At 56.2% G+C, this 13,620-nt stretch overlaps 1 protein-coding gene across 1 annotated transcript in view; it reads right to left on the bottom strand.

The window, feature by feature from the left end:
• Nucleotides 1-13,620, bottom strand: part of Pald1 (phosphatase domain containing paladin 1) — a 66,345-nt gene that overhangs the window by 21,699 nt on the left and 31,026 nt on the right. Inside the window, exons 3-17 of the mRNA XM_059282183.1 lie at nt 11,518-11,620; nt 10,164-10,343; nt 8,900-9,064; nt 7,869-8,029; nt 7,643-7,718; nt 6,746-6,897; nt 6,365-6,464; nt 6,092-6,196; nt 3,793-3,888; nt 3,312-3,440; nt 2,588-2,704; nt 2,352-2,507; nt 1,853-2,035; nt 681-821; nt 404-475 (exon numbers count right to left, since the gene is read on the bottom strand). Of these exons, the coding sequence (XP_059138166.1) occupies nt 404-475; nt 681-821; nt 1,853-2,035; nt 2,352-2,507; nt 2,588-2,704; nt 3,312-3,440; nt 3,793-3,888; nt 6,092-6,196; nt 6,365-6,464; nt 6,746-6,897; nt 7,643-7,718; nt 7,869-8,029; nt 8,900-9,064; nt 10,164-10,343; nt 11,518-11,620 (1,936 nt within the window). The remainder of the gene's footprint in view (nt 1-403; nt 476-680; nt 822-1,852; nt 2,036-2,351; nt 2,508-2,587; nt 2,705-3,311; nt 3,441-3,792; nt 3,889-6,091; nt 6,197-6,364; nt 6,465-6,745; nt 6,898-7,642; nt 7,719-7,868; nt 8,030-8,899; nt 9,065-10,163; nt 10,344-11,517; nt 11,621-13,620) is intronic.

The raw sequence follows: 13,620 nt of genomic DNA, 5'->3' as shown, positions 1-13,620 counted from the left end.
CGTGTCTGATACGACACATGACGTGTGGCAGGTGCACGATACATGATCAGACTGGATCTGAAATGTTAGTGGCTGTCCGAGAGCCAGGGGCCCTGAGCTGGAGCAGGGGGATGGACAGAGCAGGTTGCAGCCCTGCATGGGGCACCAACCACAGCTGAGTCTCAAGAAACTGTGAGGTGGTTATCAACAACACTATCAAGAACCCAGCGCCCTGGCCAGGCAGGGAAGGGTCCAGCCCCATCTATTATGGCCATGTGCAGAGAGGCTCAAGACTCAAACTATTCTGAGCCATAGTCCGTCCATCTGGGAAGCAGAAAGCCAGCCCCACCCCCAACTAAACTGCCAGCAGGACCCAAGATTCCAGTCCGCATAGCACTCCCAGAGACCCAGGGGGCACACCCACCTGAAACTCGCCCTTGGTGAACTTGGCATCAGGCACGCTCACTAGCTCCTCCTCGCCCACCTCGGGACAGCCCTGAGGGATGACAGAGTTAGATGCAGAGTCTCTCTCTGCTACCACCTCCCCACACCCGGAACCCCTACTGGGGGGTCTGTCAGGACTGATGGGAGGGGTCCCAGGATGACATCAGGCATTGACCTCGGCCCTTCCACACTAGCCACAGCCAGCCCCACCCCTTGCTTGGGATGACCTCTGACCTCACCCGGAAGGCCACACCTACCCCGATGTGCCAGCAGGCCAGCACAGCCACCACCATGGCAGTTGTGGTCCGGCCCTGGCCGCTAAGGCAGCTGAAGACAAAGCCTGTGTCTGGGTCCTTGGAGAGAGCAGCCCGCATGGCCTCAAGCAGCCGGTCAAAGTCCTGGGGTGACGAGACCACAGTCCGAGTTCAGGGGTGTCACTGGCTGTCCAGACTCACCCTGGTGGCCCCCATCCAAATGGTAACCCCAGTTTTCTGTGTCCATGTGCCCCGTCCTACACATAACCTTGTCCATACACACACAAGACCACACGTATGTGCAAAGCTGCATGCATTCCTGTGTATATCCCCGTCCCAGGCACCCAGTCCTGGGCACATGAGCAGACACAACACACTTCTGGGACTTAGTATGCCAACTCTCCACCTGGCGGGTCACGCTCAGGTGTTTTCCAGCCTGCAGCCCAGTCGCTGCCTGGGGACCGCGTCCTGCCTGAGCTCATCTGAACACTTAGGGAGCAGCCATTAGGGGGCAGCACGCCACGGGCTGTGAGTCCACAGAGAGCCACGCAGGCAGAAGGAAACAGCCCTAAGTAACGCTATCCCAGCCACATCCACAAGCCGCACATGCATGCCAGGCACACACAGCCCACAGATGTACCAGCACCTGTAAGACAAACCACAGAGACGGCGACAAACACACATTTGTCACAGATCGACAGCGGCCACAGGAACATCACCTCAGTCACACAGCCGGATCCCACAGGGTTTTCTCCATGAGCCCCGCCCCCCATGGATGCACCACCTACACACAGCCCACAAACACAAGACAGATGCCATGAGTCCCATGGGAACCTACACCCGTACAACCAGAGCACGATGCATCATATACCCATCCCTCCAGCAGACACATGAGCACACCCCCTTCCCTGTAACATAGGGTACACATGCCTGCAACACAAGGCACACACACACTGGCCCCACAACACAAAGTATATGCAGGTAGAATATACAATGAATGGGCATGTGCACTTGTGTGTGTGTGTGTGTGTGTGCACAAAAGACGGTGACAAGCTTCTGAAGCCACATATGGACCCCATTAGACAATCCCCTGGCCCCATTATAGAGTTGAGCTGCTCTCCCCAGGCCAGAGAAGAGGAAGAGAGATCTGGTTCCCCAGAGGCCCGGCCCCTCACCTCCTCCCGGGGGGCGCAGAAGTCTGGTACGGGAATACGGTGGTAGGTAAGGCCAAGGCAGGCCCCCTGGTGCTGCCTGAAGACCTCCTGTGTGGTCAGGCACTTCTGGAACCTGGGGGTGGTAGGGTTCTTCGTGTTGGGGGCAGGAGCACTCAGGTGGGCCTTCAGCTGGGCCTCCAGGGCCTGGATAGGGGCAGGACAGAGGGCAGAGGCCACTGAGACAGGCCTGAGAGGCAGGAGCCTGCTGGAGCCATGACTAGTGCTGACTTCCCAGTTCCAACCTCAGGTCGGAACCACCCCAGAGGGCAGAAAAGCCACAGGAGTATGGGGACACGGGAACACAGGGATAGAAGGCCTGGAGCAGCAGCTGCCTGAATCATCCCGCCTGAGCCCCAGCTTTTCAATCTACACAAAAGGAGTGCAGGGCCTCCTCCCTCGTCCCCCTTCTTTTTCAAAGAGCGCCTCCCATGCAGACCATGCAAAAAGCCAGAAACCTTACCTCCAGCTGCTCAGGGGCCAGGGTTGGTCCGGGTGGCCACAGGCTGTGGACGTGACCATCACACTCCAGTACAACCTCCTCCCTCAGGTTGATCCAGACCACCTGCCGGAGCTTCCTCTTGGCATCAGACAGGTAGGCCAGGATGCTGCCTAGGGCCTGGGGGATGAGGGGCCGTCAGGGCCAGGGCTAGCCTTATCCCTGCCCCATGTTTGGACCTGGGCCTGGGGAGCGGGCACCTTGGCACTGGGCTGGGCGGTGCCATAGATAGGCATGCGCGGTACACGCCGGAAGTTGGCGACGTCCATCTCTCTGACGGTGCTGAGCTCATCCGGGGAAACGAGATCGTCTGCTTCCTGGAGGAAGGACACTAAGGCTGAAGTCCACAGTTACCAACCATATCCAGCCTCAGTGGGCAAGTGGGGTGGGAACAGTGTCCTACTGGGTGCAGGGTGTACATGGTTGAACACCCGCAGCCTTATTGGTGCCCTGGCAGGGATGTGATGATGCACACCCTCCGGAGAGTGCCAGCTCTGATATCTTTTTTTTTTTTTAGATTTATTTATTTATTATGTATACAGTATTCTGCCTGCATGTGTCCCTGCATGCCAGAAGAGGGCGCCAGATCTCATTACAGCCGGTTGTGAGCCACCATGTTGTTGCTGGAGAATTGAACTCAGAACCTCTGGGAGAATAGCCAGTGCTCTTAACCTCTGAGCCATCTCTCCAGCCCCCCAGCTCTGATATCTGACAGTCCAATCTGACTCTGTTGTCAAAGCTCTGGGCTTTGAGACTAAGGAGACAGTGCTAGAACCATAACCAGAACATAGCGCCCGAACGTGGCACATTCTGCTCACGCGAGACGCCTACCAGCCCCCCCCCCCCCCCGGCAATACTCCCCAAGCCCTACAGGAATCTAGAAGTCCTCAGCCCAGCCCACTCCCCAGATACACAGCCACTCACCAGGGAGCCCTTGGCGATGAGGTCCCCAGGGGCCATGGGCCCCACTGAACTCAGCATCACGGGCAGACGGTACAGCTCAGGGTGGGTACACAGCCATCGACTGAAACTGAGGGCGAAGGCCAGCGGGTACTGCGGCCCGAGGCCAAGGAGAGACGGGGCATTGAAGGGCGTGGAGCCCTCTTGAGCCCTCCCTGCCTAGCCACAGAAAGGGAGCCCCAAAATTTCGGTATCCCTGTGGTCCAGGTGGAAACAAATAGGTGAGGGAGGACCAGGATGTTCGCCGCCCTGACCAAGATGGAGTCTAGGCCTGAGTTGGCAAGGAAAAGGGGCCATGGGGTGGGGGCAGAAACAACACTCCTCTGGACCCCTTCTTGCCCCTCCCAACCTTCCTCGGGGACCAACACACACAATACCACGCCACTCCCCATCCCATGGGGTCCCTGTTGCTGGGGTGGGAAGATTGGTGCTGCCTCAGCCCCACCTGCTCATGCAGATAGTAGTTAAACAGGATCAGGTAGAAGTACAGCTCCAGGCTCCGCAGCGCCCTCTGTTGGACAGCATGCTGGGTGCCACTTTCCTAAGGGTAGGCAGGGGAAGCGGGGGAGACATGGGGTGTTAAACGTGGAGCTGCCCTCCAGCTGTGTGTAGAAGAGTAGAAAATCCCAGAAGGCGCGCTCTCTAGCTCCATGGCAGTTCTGCCAGGCTGGAAGTCCTTCCCCATGTCTATCCCATTTGCCGTGGTTTATCGGGAGCACAGAACTCTGTGGTGACCACACTGAGCAAGGGTGGTTTTAGTGTAAATGCTGTTTCTCCAGACGGGTTCCCAGGCCTGGGATGGGACGAGGGTGAGGAGCAGACAACAGGGCGGCTCCTCCCCATGTCATGTTCCATTTCCCCGGTGCTGGCACCGACATCCTTTCCCTTTCTTGAGGGAATCAGGAACACAAGCCAGGTGGCGGTGGTGCATGCCTTTAATCCCAGCACTCTGGAGGCAGAGCCAAGCAGAGCTCTGTGAGTTTGAGGCCAGCCTGGGCTACAGGGCGAGTTCCAGGACAGACACCAAAACTACACAGAGAAACCCTGTCTCAAAAAAACAAAACAAAAAAAAAGCTGGAGAGTGGGTATGCTAGATGGGGAGAGGGGGAGCTACAGTCTCAGTCACACCCCTCTGTGTTGCCATGGCAGCATGATAGCATGAGCCCCGGGGCCCTGAGCCAAGCTCTGATGACCCCTGACCCCTGGTCTAGACTAGGAGATAAGGCTGGTCTTTGATGACCCCCACTGCAGAGGCCAGAGGCCAATGGAAACAATGTTGCAAGATGAAGCTGCCCCAGGGAAAAGCAATGGCAGGATGGGGTCCTGAAACAGCTCGTGTGACAATTGGGACCCGTCTGGTGACGGCAGCAGGTGACATTCGGCCCTCTCCAAGGCGTCCCATGCATCTTTCCTCACATGACCCCAACAGTCCTCCCGGCTACTTATCATCACTTCATGGAGCCGTGAAGGCACAGAGCAGATGCCCAAGTCCCCGCCCCTGTCAGTGACACCAGGCCGCTAGATCGGAAGCCCCCCACTCTGACTCGGCCATGAGATTCAGTGACAGAGCCATTAAAAATCTTCTCAGTGACAAAAATCCAAGGATTCACATTGAAACTAGGCGCAGCTACCCCGAGAATCACAAACGTAGTTAAAGAGAATGCCCGGGCAGCGGCCGCCATGAGGTCGCTTTTCCTGTTTCTAGTTTCTCAGTTTTCCCATCATGGGACACAGCCCCGCACGGGCTTTTTTTTTTAAGTGTTAAAGAAAGCAAAGATTGTTAAGATTCTTTCCGTACACCGTACACAAACACTGTCAGCCCCCTCTTCTCCGCAGAGCTAGGGACAGGGGCTTCGGGCCAGCCCAGCACTCCTGAAGCTGAGGGATGGACACGGCCCGCTCTTCCCAGGGAAGCTCCAGAAGTTTCCTCTGTAGGAAGACCTCCTGTATGAATCCCCAAAGTCCCCCAGAGGTCCCTGGATTAAAGGCTGGGTCCTGGGGTGACACCGTGGGAAGGTGACGGGTTCCTTAAGGGGCAGGCCTTGGCTCTTTAAGGTCACTGGAGATGTGCTCTCAAAGGGGACTGCAGGATGTTGACTGCCTCTTTCTTTTTGTCCCCTGGCCATGATGTGAGAAGTGTTGTCCCATCATAATGTGCTGGCCAGAAGAACAGAACCAGTGAGCCATGGGCGCTCCACTCTCCCCTCCACTCTCCTCCCCTCTCCCCTCTCCTTTCTTCTCTCTCTCTCTCTCTCTCTCTCTCTCTCTCTCTCTCTCTCTCTCTCTCTCTCTCTCTCTCTCTCTCTCTTCCCTTCTCTCTACTCCTTTTCTCTACCCCTTCTCTCTCTGCTGACCTGAAACATACCCTCGAACTCAGTCCTCCTGCCTCAGCAGCAGTGTGGGGACCACAAGCCTGCGGCACACCGGGCTAGCCTTTCCTTTTCACAAGCTCCTGGTCTCAGCCCCAGGTTTCTCATCACCCTAACGTGAAGCTGACTGATGTGATGATCTGGGAAATGTCTGCGTCCAGAGCTCTCAGCGGGCCCCTCTGTCCATGCTGTTTATTCTGCAGCCAAGAGACCTGCTCAGAAAAAATAAACTTCCTCTTCCTCGTCCTTCCCGCCGGTCCAGCTGCCCACCCCACCCCCTCCAGAAACTACCGTCATAGAAAGCAGCAGCCAGGAACCATCAGACTGAAAAATCCCAGTCCCAAGCAGAGTCCAGCATGCTCCTCCTGGCCTCACCTGTGCTGGGCTCTCTGGCCGGATGCCTTCCAGCTTCCTCTGGTTCTTTAGGACCTCTTCCTTCAGGTCATGCAGCTCTGCACAGGCAGTGACAGCTCGATCCACCTAGGGCCAGAACAGGAGAGGACTGTCAGCGAGAAGGGGCGTGGGGGAGGAAGAGACACCCCACCCCCCACACACACACACACACACACACACACACACACACACACACCAGTGACAGAGCATCGGCCCCCCCCCACCCCCGCTGTCCTGACCCAGCTCCTCACTCACCTCCTCTACCATCTTCCTCCCCTGGGGCACCATGCTGATGAAGCCTTGAATCACTTGAAACTGCTCCATGGGCAGGGGTTTGGTCAGCAAGGAGGCAGCCCTGACAAGGTGAGAGTCAGGATCGAGATGAGGGACAGCCACACAACCCTCTACCACCCATCAGCCACCGGGAGGCATCAGATTACAGGCTCCTTCTGAATTTCACTGGGGGAATGAAGGCCCAGAAGGGTCTGGAGCCTCTCCAGCACACCAGGCAAATCTGTGGCAAATGAGGCAACCATGCCTGTTCCTCTGGATGTGGCCCCATCATCCCAGAGATGGCTTTGCCCTCTCCTCTCCTGTCCTTCCAACCCCTCCGCTGCCTGGACCCCGGCCACTCACTCTGCCTGGGAGGAGGTTCTACTGTGGTGGAACAGCACAAGGGTACCCAGGACCATGCCCAGGTTGGTCCTGCCCACACCTGACTGGCAGCTGAACAGGAGGGCAGGGGGAAGCCCGTGGGTATCTCGGAGCCGCAGGAGGCTGGGGGTCTCCTGCAGGAGGGAACAGAAATGACTATCAGGCGAGGGTGCGATGGGAAAACCCTGAGACTGAGGCCCCAGTCAAGCGGGAGGGTCAGAGGAGTAGTATGGCCTTTGATGTCAAGCCCGCAGCCAGATCTGATCCATCTGCTCCCAGGGCCTCAGGTCCTGCCCCTGCCCGGCCTCAAGGGGACTCAGAGAACAGGCCAGGAATGCCACGGGGTCTGGAACAGGAGCTACTCCCAGGGTCCCAGGCCCTACATTGACCCGACGCCCCTCCCCATGTAAGACAAATTAGGGCACGATCCCAGAATGGGTTGGGACAGAAAGGCTCCCTCCCGTACCCAGTAAATATCAACAAACAAGCCTGTGGGGCAAGACTCTCAAGCTTGACTGAAGAGAGAAGGAGAGGGCTAGAGGAGGAAGCGTCTCCAACACCACACAGCGAGTGGGCAGCCAAGCCATGGCCAGAACTGGGTCCTCCAGCCAGTGCTAGACTCTGGCATTAGAGAACTGTGGCATGTGTACTCACGTGTACAGACACGTGTACAGACACTGCAGGAGGAGGCACATATGCACACGTAAGGACACAGACACCACCCCACACCCCCACATATTAGACCCTATATACATCATAGATCAAAATGTCCCCAGAGATAGCCAGAGGTCACCCCCACCCTGAGCATCTCCATGGGGACCAACAAGTGGCACCCGTCCCTAGCTCCCACTCTCAGAACTCCCCCTCAGTCCCACTTACCCGGAGGACACTAACAAAGGCATCAAACTGGGCTTCCAGGGGGGCCCCTTGCTCTGGCAGGGGGAGACGGTGATACCTGCCACGAGAGGAGAACGGCCCATGAGCCAGGCAACGACTCTGGGTAGCAGCTCAAGCCCTCATCCCCAAGCACAGGCCTGAGGGGCAGATGGGGAAACTGAGGCGGCAGCTGGAGAGCCAGCCCAGAGAGGACATCAGCTCCGGGTACCTGTAGGTGGGCTGCAGGAACAGCGGCCGCTTATACACCTCCTCGGTCACGTGCACATCATCCTCACCTCGGATGGCCACGGTGCGCGGCTCCCCACGCAGGTCCTCTGTGTTGTGGTACACGTGGTACGTGTTCTCTCTCAGCTGGGCAAAGTCGTGGATCTAGAGTGAGATGCAGGAGTCAGAGGGGTGTGACCTGAGCTTCCTAGGCCGCCCTGACTGTCCCTGCCCAGCTCTGGCGACCAGGCCACACAGAGGCTATACACAGGCTTCTTTTCCTTCAAGAGGGGAGCCACATGGCCAGAGGCATTCTGTCCTGTCTTCAGAGATCAGGCCTGAGGGCAGCCAGACCTGCAAGGGCTGACCATGACCTCCATGGAGGTCAGCTGGAAGGCTCTGCCCAGGGGGCAGCAGAAACGCACTAAAACCACCTGAATCCCAGGATGGGGTGAAGTTCAGCCAGCTGAAGCAGAAGTAAGAGAGGCAAGGAGAGGCTGGTCCCCTGCAAGGCCTGGACTTCACCACATACATCTATCTCTGAAACACTGTGACCCCACATTCCATTCATATACCTCTGTGGTGGTGGTATCAGTGTCTCAGAGGCCCCACCCAAGGCTTTGTGTGGGAGAAAAGAGGAGACCCCAGAATCTCAGAGACAGGCCCAGCAAACGACTCCTTAGGACCCCATGTGACCAGTGAGTAGCCAAACTTCAGCCACGGGTGTCCGACCCTAGATCTCTCCTTACCAGACCAGACCCCTCCCTAAACCAGGATTGGGGAGTGAAGGGGGAGCATGGCGAGAGAGGGACAGAAATAGACCAGCTGGGAACAAGAGGTCAACCGGGCAGCCAGCCGCTCACCCAAGCAGGGCACAAAGGCCGGGGAAGTGTGGACCAGCAAAGGCTGAGTGGTTCCCACACCCAGAATGGCTGCAGGGGCATGTCTGGAGAGCAGGCTGGAGTCTCCGCTCAGACATCTGAGGCCAGCGAGGGAGAAGCGCCCTCATCACGTCGGCACCCCACAGGCCCTCACCTCTTTCCGGATGGCCAGCTCCAGGCTCTCAGCCTTGACCCCCGGCCCAGGGCCCCTGAGGTTCTCACGAAGGCTCTCCTTGTCTCGGGGTGTGTAGGACACGAAGTCCTCCTCAGCCCGCAAGAACAGCACAGGCTCCTCCCGCACACAGAAGATGATGCACTCCTGTCAAGGAGAAGCCATTGCCCCTGTGTGCACGGACGCCCGTCCCCGGTCCAGCCTCTAGACCTTTATGCAGATAGTTCCTCCCTCATCCAGGGTGGAGCACAGGACCAGTCCCTTCAACAGGAATCCTAAAGAAACTGAAGTTCCGTCTAATCGCCGCAGCCTGCCCCGCCCCCAACCCCAACTCCCCTCAATCAAGCAAGAATCCATTCTCCTCTCAGGCCGACTGTCTTTTCAGTCTCCAAGCAAGTTCTGTTGCATTTTAACCCATGAACATGTCCGTAGGTCTGTCTTTTCTCTCTGAGTGGACTACACATCACATTCTGGCCTTTTCCACTGCATACACCAGTGCCTGATAAAGACCAGCCCCAACAAAGAACAGGGAGAATGGCCTCTCCACCAAGCAGTCAGCCATTGGCTGAGCTACAGCAGAGAGCCATCTCCAATGAGCTAGGGTCACGCTGAGAAGCCAGGACCTGCACACAGACCCCTTGCCATTCTTTCTGACTCTGCCCACTCAGCCTCATCCCAGGCCAATACAGTCACTGCCACAGCTGAGGAATCTGGGGTCACAGCAACCCCTTGGCCTTACCCCACCTTCTTCAGGCAGGTAAGAGGAAGCGTTTGAAAGCAGGCACTTGGGGTCTAATTGCCTGAGGCTGAGCCTTCAGGTACCACACAGGAGCTACGTGACCTTGAACAATGCCACTTTCCCTCTCAGGACCTCAGTGTCCTGCTCTGTAAAATGGGGCCCTATCTCATAGAGTTTTAGGTGTCAGCTAAGACCACTATGTGGCAGTCTCTGGAGTTGGAAAGTGGCTCTCTTGTCACCTCTCACTTCCTCCAAGGCTCTCAAGAGTAGGGTGTACAAGAGGCTTCTGACCTTGGGCAGTCCCACCCCCCTACTCCCCCACCCCCACCCACACCCCGCCACCCCCTGCCAACAGGACAATGTAATAAACACTCTCCAGTCTCTGCCTGAAGGTTGAGGCCACACTAGCCTAGGCCACACGCCCTTCCCAGCCCCAGGTGAGCCACTCCAGAGCCTCGGAAGTCACCTCTTGCCATCAAGGGCCAGCCTGGGACAAAGCAAGCTCACCTTGTGCCCGTCCTTCTGGAGTTTCTGCAGGACCCTCCTGAACCCCAGGAGGCTGGGCTGTCCCATGCCAAACACAGGGAGTCCGCCCCGCACCTGCCGGAAGTTGGGAGCCCCACAGCTCCCCAAGGTGCCCAGCGTGTCCATCTTCTCAGTGACGTCACGCACCAGGAAATAGCGGCCCTGGCAGAGAGAATCACAGCAGACCAATCAGGGATGCAAGGGTTTCTCTTCAGGCAGAACTCTGTCCTGGGCTCTAGGGGACAGGGAGGGAGGAACTGGGGTGTTTGGTTCAGGCTTCACCTAGAAGGTGGCCCTGGCGCCAGCCAGGCCTTGAAGAGAGCAGAGATTGGAACTGCAAGCCAAGGCTGGCTCCAAAGGGGGCCTGCAGGTCCCCTGGAGGACAACAGGACACCCTGAGCTCTTAGCAAGGCTTGTGGGAAAAGGGTCATGTCTGGATTGAGCCAGAAGATCACTAGGCCAGCTCCTCCTGGGAGCCCCTACCAGTTCCAAGGATCCCAGACTTGAGTGAAATGACACACAGTGACTACAGAGAAAAGACCAGAAACCTAGCTGGTCAAGAGTTCATTCCTGGACAGACCAGAATCCTGGGACATCTCCTGTGACCCCTGCCTGACAGACAAGGAGTGAGACCTGTGCCCCCAGACAAACCAGAAACTTCCACAATAATTATCGGGTAGCCAGCCAGCCAGTCAGTCACCCAGTTTCTAGCCGGTCCTACACTGCTCCCCCACTGCTGATCACAGAACAACAGTACCAAACAATGGATTTTAAAACAGTAGGTCTCTGGACTTTTCACCCCCATGAGACATGGAGGGGAGGCGGGGGTGGGAGGGAGGGGCTAACTCCAATAAATTCTAAAACTCTGAAAGTTTCACAGCAGTTCTCAATCTACAGGTCAAGACCCCTTTGACAGGCCTTTATCTCCAAAGAGATTTACATTATGATTCCTAACAGTAGCAAAATTACAGTAGCAACGAAATAATTTTATGGTGGGGGGTCAGCACGACATTAGGAACTGTAATAAAGGGTCACAGCGTTAGAAACGTAGAGAACCACCGGTCTACAAGAAGATGGAGAATACCAGAAGGGGCAGCGAGGGGGAGCGGGAGCTAGAGTCTGGGACCAGGATCCCGAAGGGTGAGAAGACCGCATGAGTGGTTAAGAAGAGCTGAGGGGGGGCCATGGCTCAGTGGGGGAACACTTGCCTAGCGTATGAAAGGCCCTGAGTTCCAAAGAAGGACTGAGAGACAGAGACAGAGAAGGTGGAAGTGGAGAAGCAGCAGAGAAGGGGGTGAGGAGGCGGGGTGGGGTGGGTGGGCAGGGCTGCCCTCACCTGCACCAGGTAGTGCTCAGGGCTGGCATCTGAGAGCCTGCCCATCCTGTAATGGGCCTTGAGCAGCTCCTCGTGGATCTGGAACTCTTCTTTGCAGTTGTACCTGCCAGGGGCACAGTGCGAACTGAGTCAGGCGGCCTTTGGGTCGGTCCCTGGCACTGCCACCAGAACCCACGGCAAAGCCATCCCACCCCCACCATGCAGCCGCCCCTTCATCCTCACCACACACAGAACACCAGAACTGAGACGGAGACCTGGGCGACCCCCCCCCATTGCAGACTACATTTCCCAGCCTCCCTTGCAGCTAGCGGTCTTCCTGTGATTAAGCTCTGACCAATGAGATGCCTGGGAGTGAGGTGGGGCAAATTCTGGGCCACTCCCAAAGGGGGATGCCTTCTAAGTGTGTCTTTTGCTCCCCCCCAACTCCCTGGCAGAACAGTTGTCCCAAAAGACAGAGGCACATGCTGATGAAATTATGGTAAACTGCTGGGGGACCCTGCATGGTCACGGTCTGCCATACCAGCCTGGACACCCACATGAGAGGTGAGTATCCGTCTTGATACAAGCATTCTATACAGGCAATACTTTGTTATGATAATCTACCCTGGACCCTGATGAAGACACTGACATTGGATGGCTTATCCCTCTGGCTGTGACTGGAACACAGTCCCCACACTTCCAAGCCTAGAGTCCAGGGCGGTTCAGGCCACAAACTCTAAGGGTGAATCCAGACCCTGGCTGTTTACAGGTGTTTCGATTCCTCAGGCCTAATTATCACCCACAATAGGCCTGACCACACACACCAGCTGTTTAAAGAAGCCCATGACGATTTCTGTAGACAGGAAGCTAGGTAAAGACACAATGACTAAAGCAGGATGTCTGTGTGCTTGAGACACAAAGCCACGCTGCCACTGTACCAGTCCACGAGACCTCCCTGCCAGAGCTCAGGCTCTCGCGCGCTGGGGGCTCCATACAAAACAGCTGCCTGCAGGAAGTAGTGGGCAAACAGGTGGGGTGGCGGGACAGCGGCATGAGCCGGGGGCCTGGATCCTGCTCTGCCTCTACCTTGTTAACCCTTCACACTGGCCCACCCTCTGCCTCCCTGAAACCCCTTTTCCTATCTAACTCAGTTTTCCCGTCTATCTGCTGTGGCCAGGGCTCTGCAAACCTTTCCTGCAAAGGACTGAAAACCATCATTTCTGGCTTTGTGGGTCATGCAGGCTCTGCTCCAGCCTGGCAATCCTGCCACAGAAGCACTAGGTATCAACAGGTGATGTGCAAGTGGATGGGCCTAACGGTGGACCAATAAAACTTTATTTACATCAGCAGGTGGTGGGCCAGATTTGGCCTGCAGGATACAGCAAGCTGGTGCCTCTACTGAATGATCTGTAAGGTCCCTTCCACCTCAGTCTGCAACCCAAGGAGGGCCTCAAGCACAGCCCATTCCTGCCGGACATTTTCAGGCAGCCAGTAACTGTCTGAGCCACCTGACCCAGTCCCACACTTCCCCTGTCATCTCTGCTTATGCTGTTGTGGAAACTGAGGCCCAGAAAAAGAACAAAGAGGCAGAGCCCAGGCTCCAGACCTACTTTTCCCAAAGCTGCCTTCAACATCCAAACTGCCTCTTTCTTTCTTTCTTTCTTTCTTTCTTTCTTTCTTTTTCTTTCTTTCTTTCTTTCTTCTTTCTTTCTTATTCCTTCCTTCCTTTCTTTCTTTCCTTTTCTTTCTTTCTCTCTTTCCTTTTCTTCCTTTCTTTGTTTCTTTGTTTGTTGTTAGTTTGTTTAAAGATACAGCCTCACTATGTAGCCCTGGCTGGAATTAACTATGTTGACCAGTCTGGTCTTGAACTTACAGAGATCCATTTGCCTCTGCCTCCCAAATGCTGGGATTAAAGGCGTGCACCACTACACCACCCAGCAACCCAAACTAACTTTCACTGTCGGTCAAGTCACTTTTGCGTGACATTTCTTTTCTGCCTTCATCCCAAACACAGTAATTTATGATAATTACTGCTTTCCTGCCAAGCCCTGGGGCTAGTAGCCTGATCACTCCACCCACGGTCTTGGTCTTCTTTACACAGAAAGCCCATCTTCCAGGTCAGTC

This window comes from Peromyscus eremicus, chromosome 16_21 (genome assembly GCF_949786415.1).
Source record: "Peromyscus eremicus chromosome 16_21, PerEre_H2_v1, whole genome shotgun sequence".
In the NCBI taxonomy this organism is placed as follows: Eukaryota; Metazoa; Chordata; class Mammalia; order Rodentia; family Cricetidae; genus Peromyscus; species Peromyscus eremicus.
Note: the sequence above shows the minus strand (reverse complement) of the source record. Positions and strands in the feature narration are given on the sequence as shown.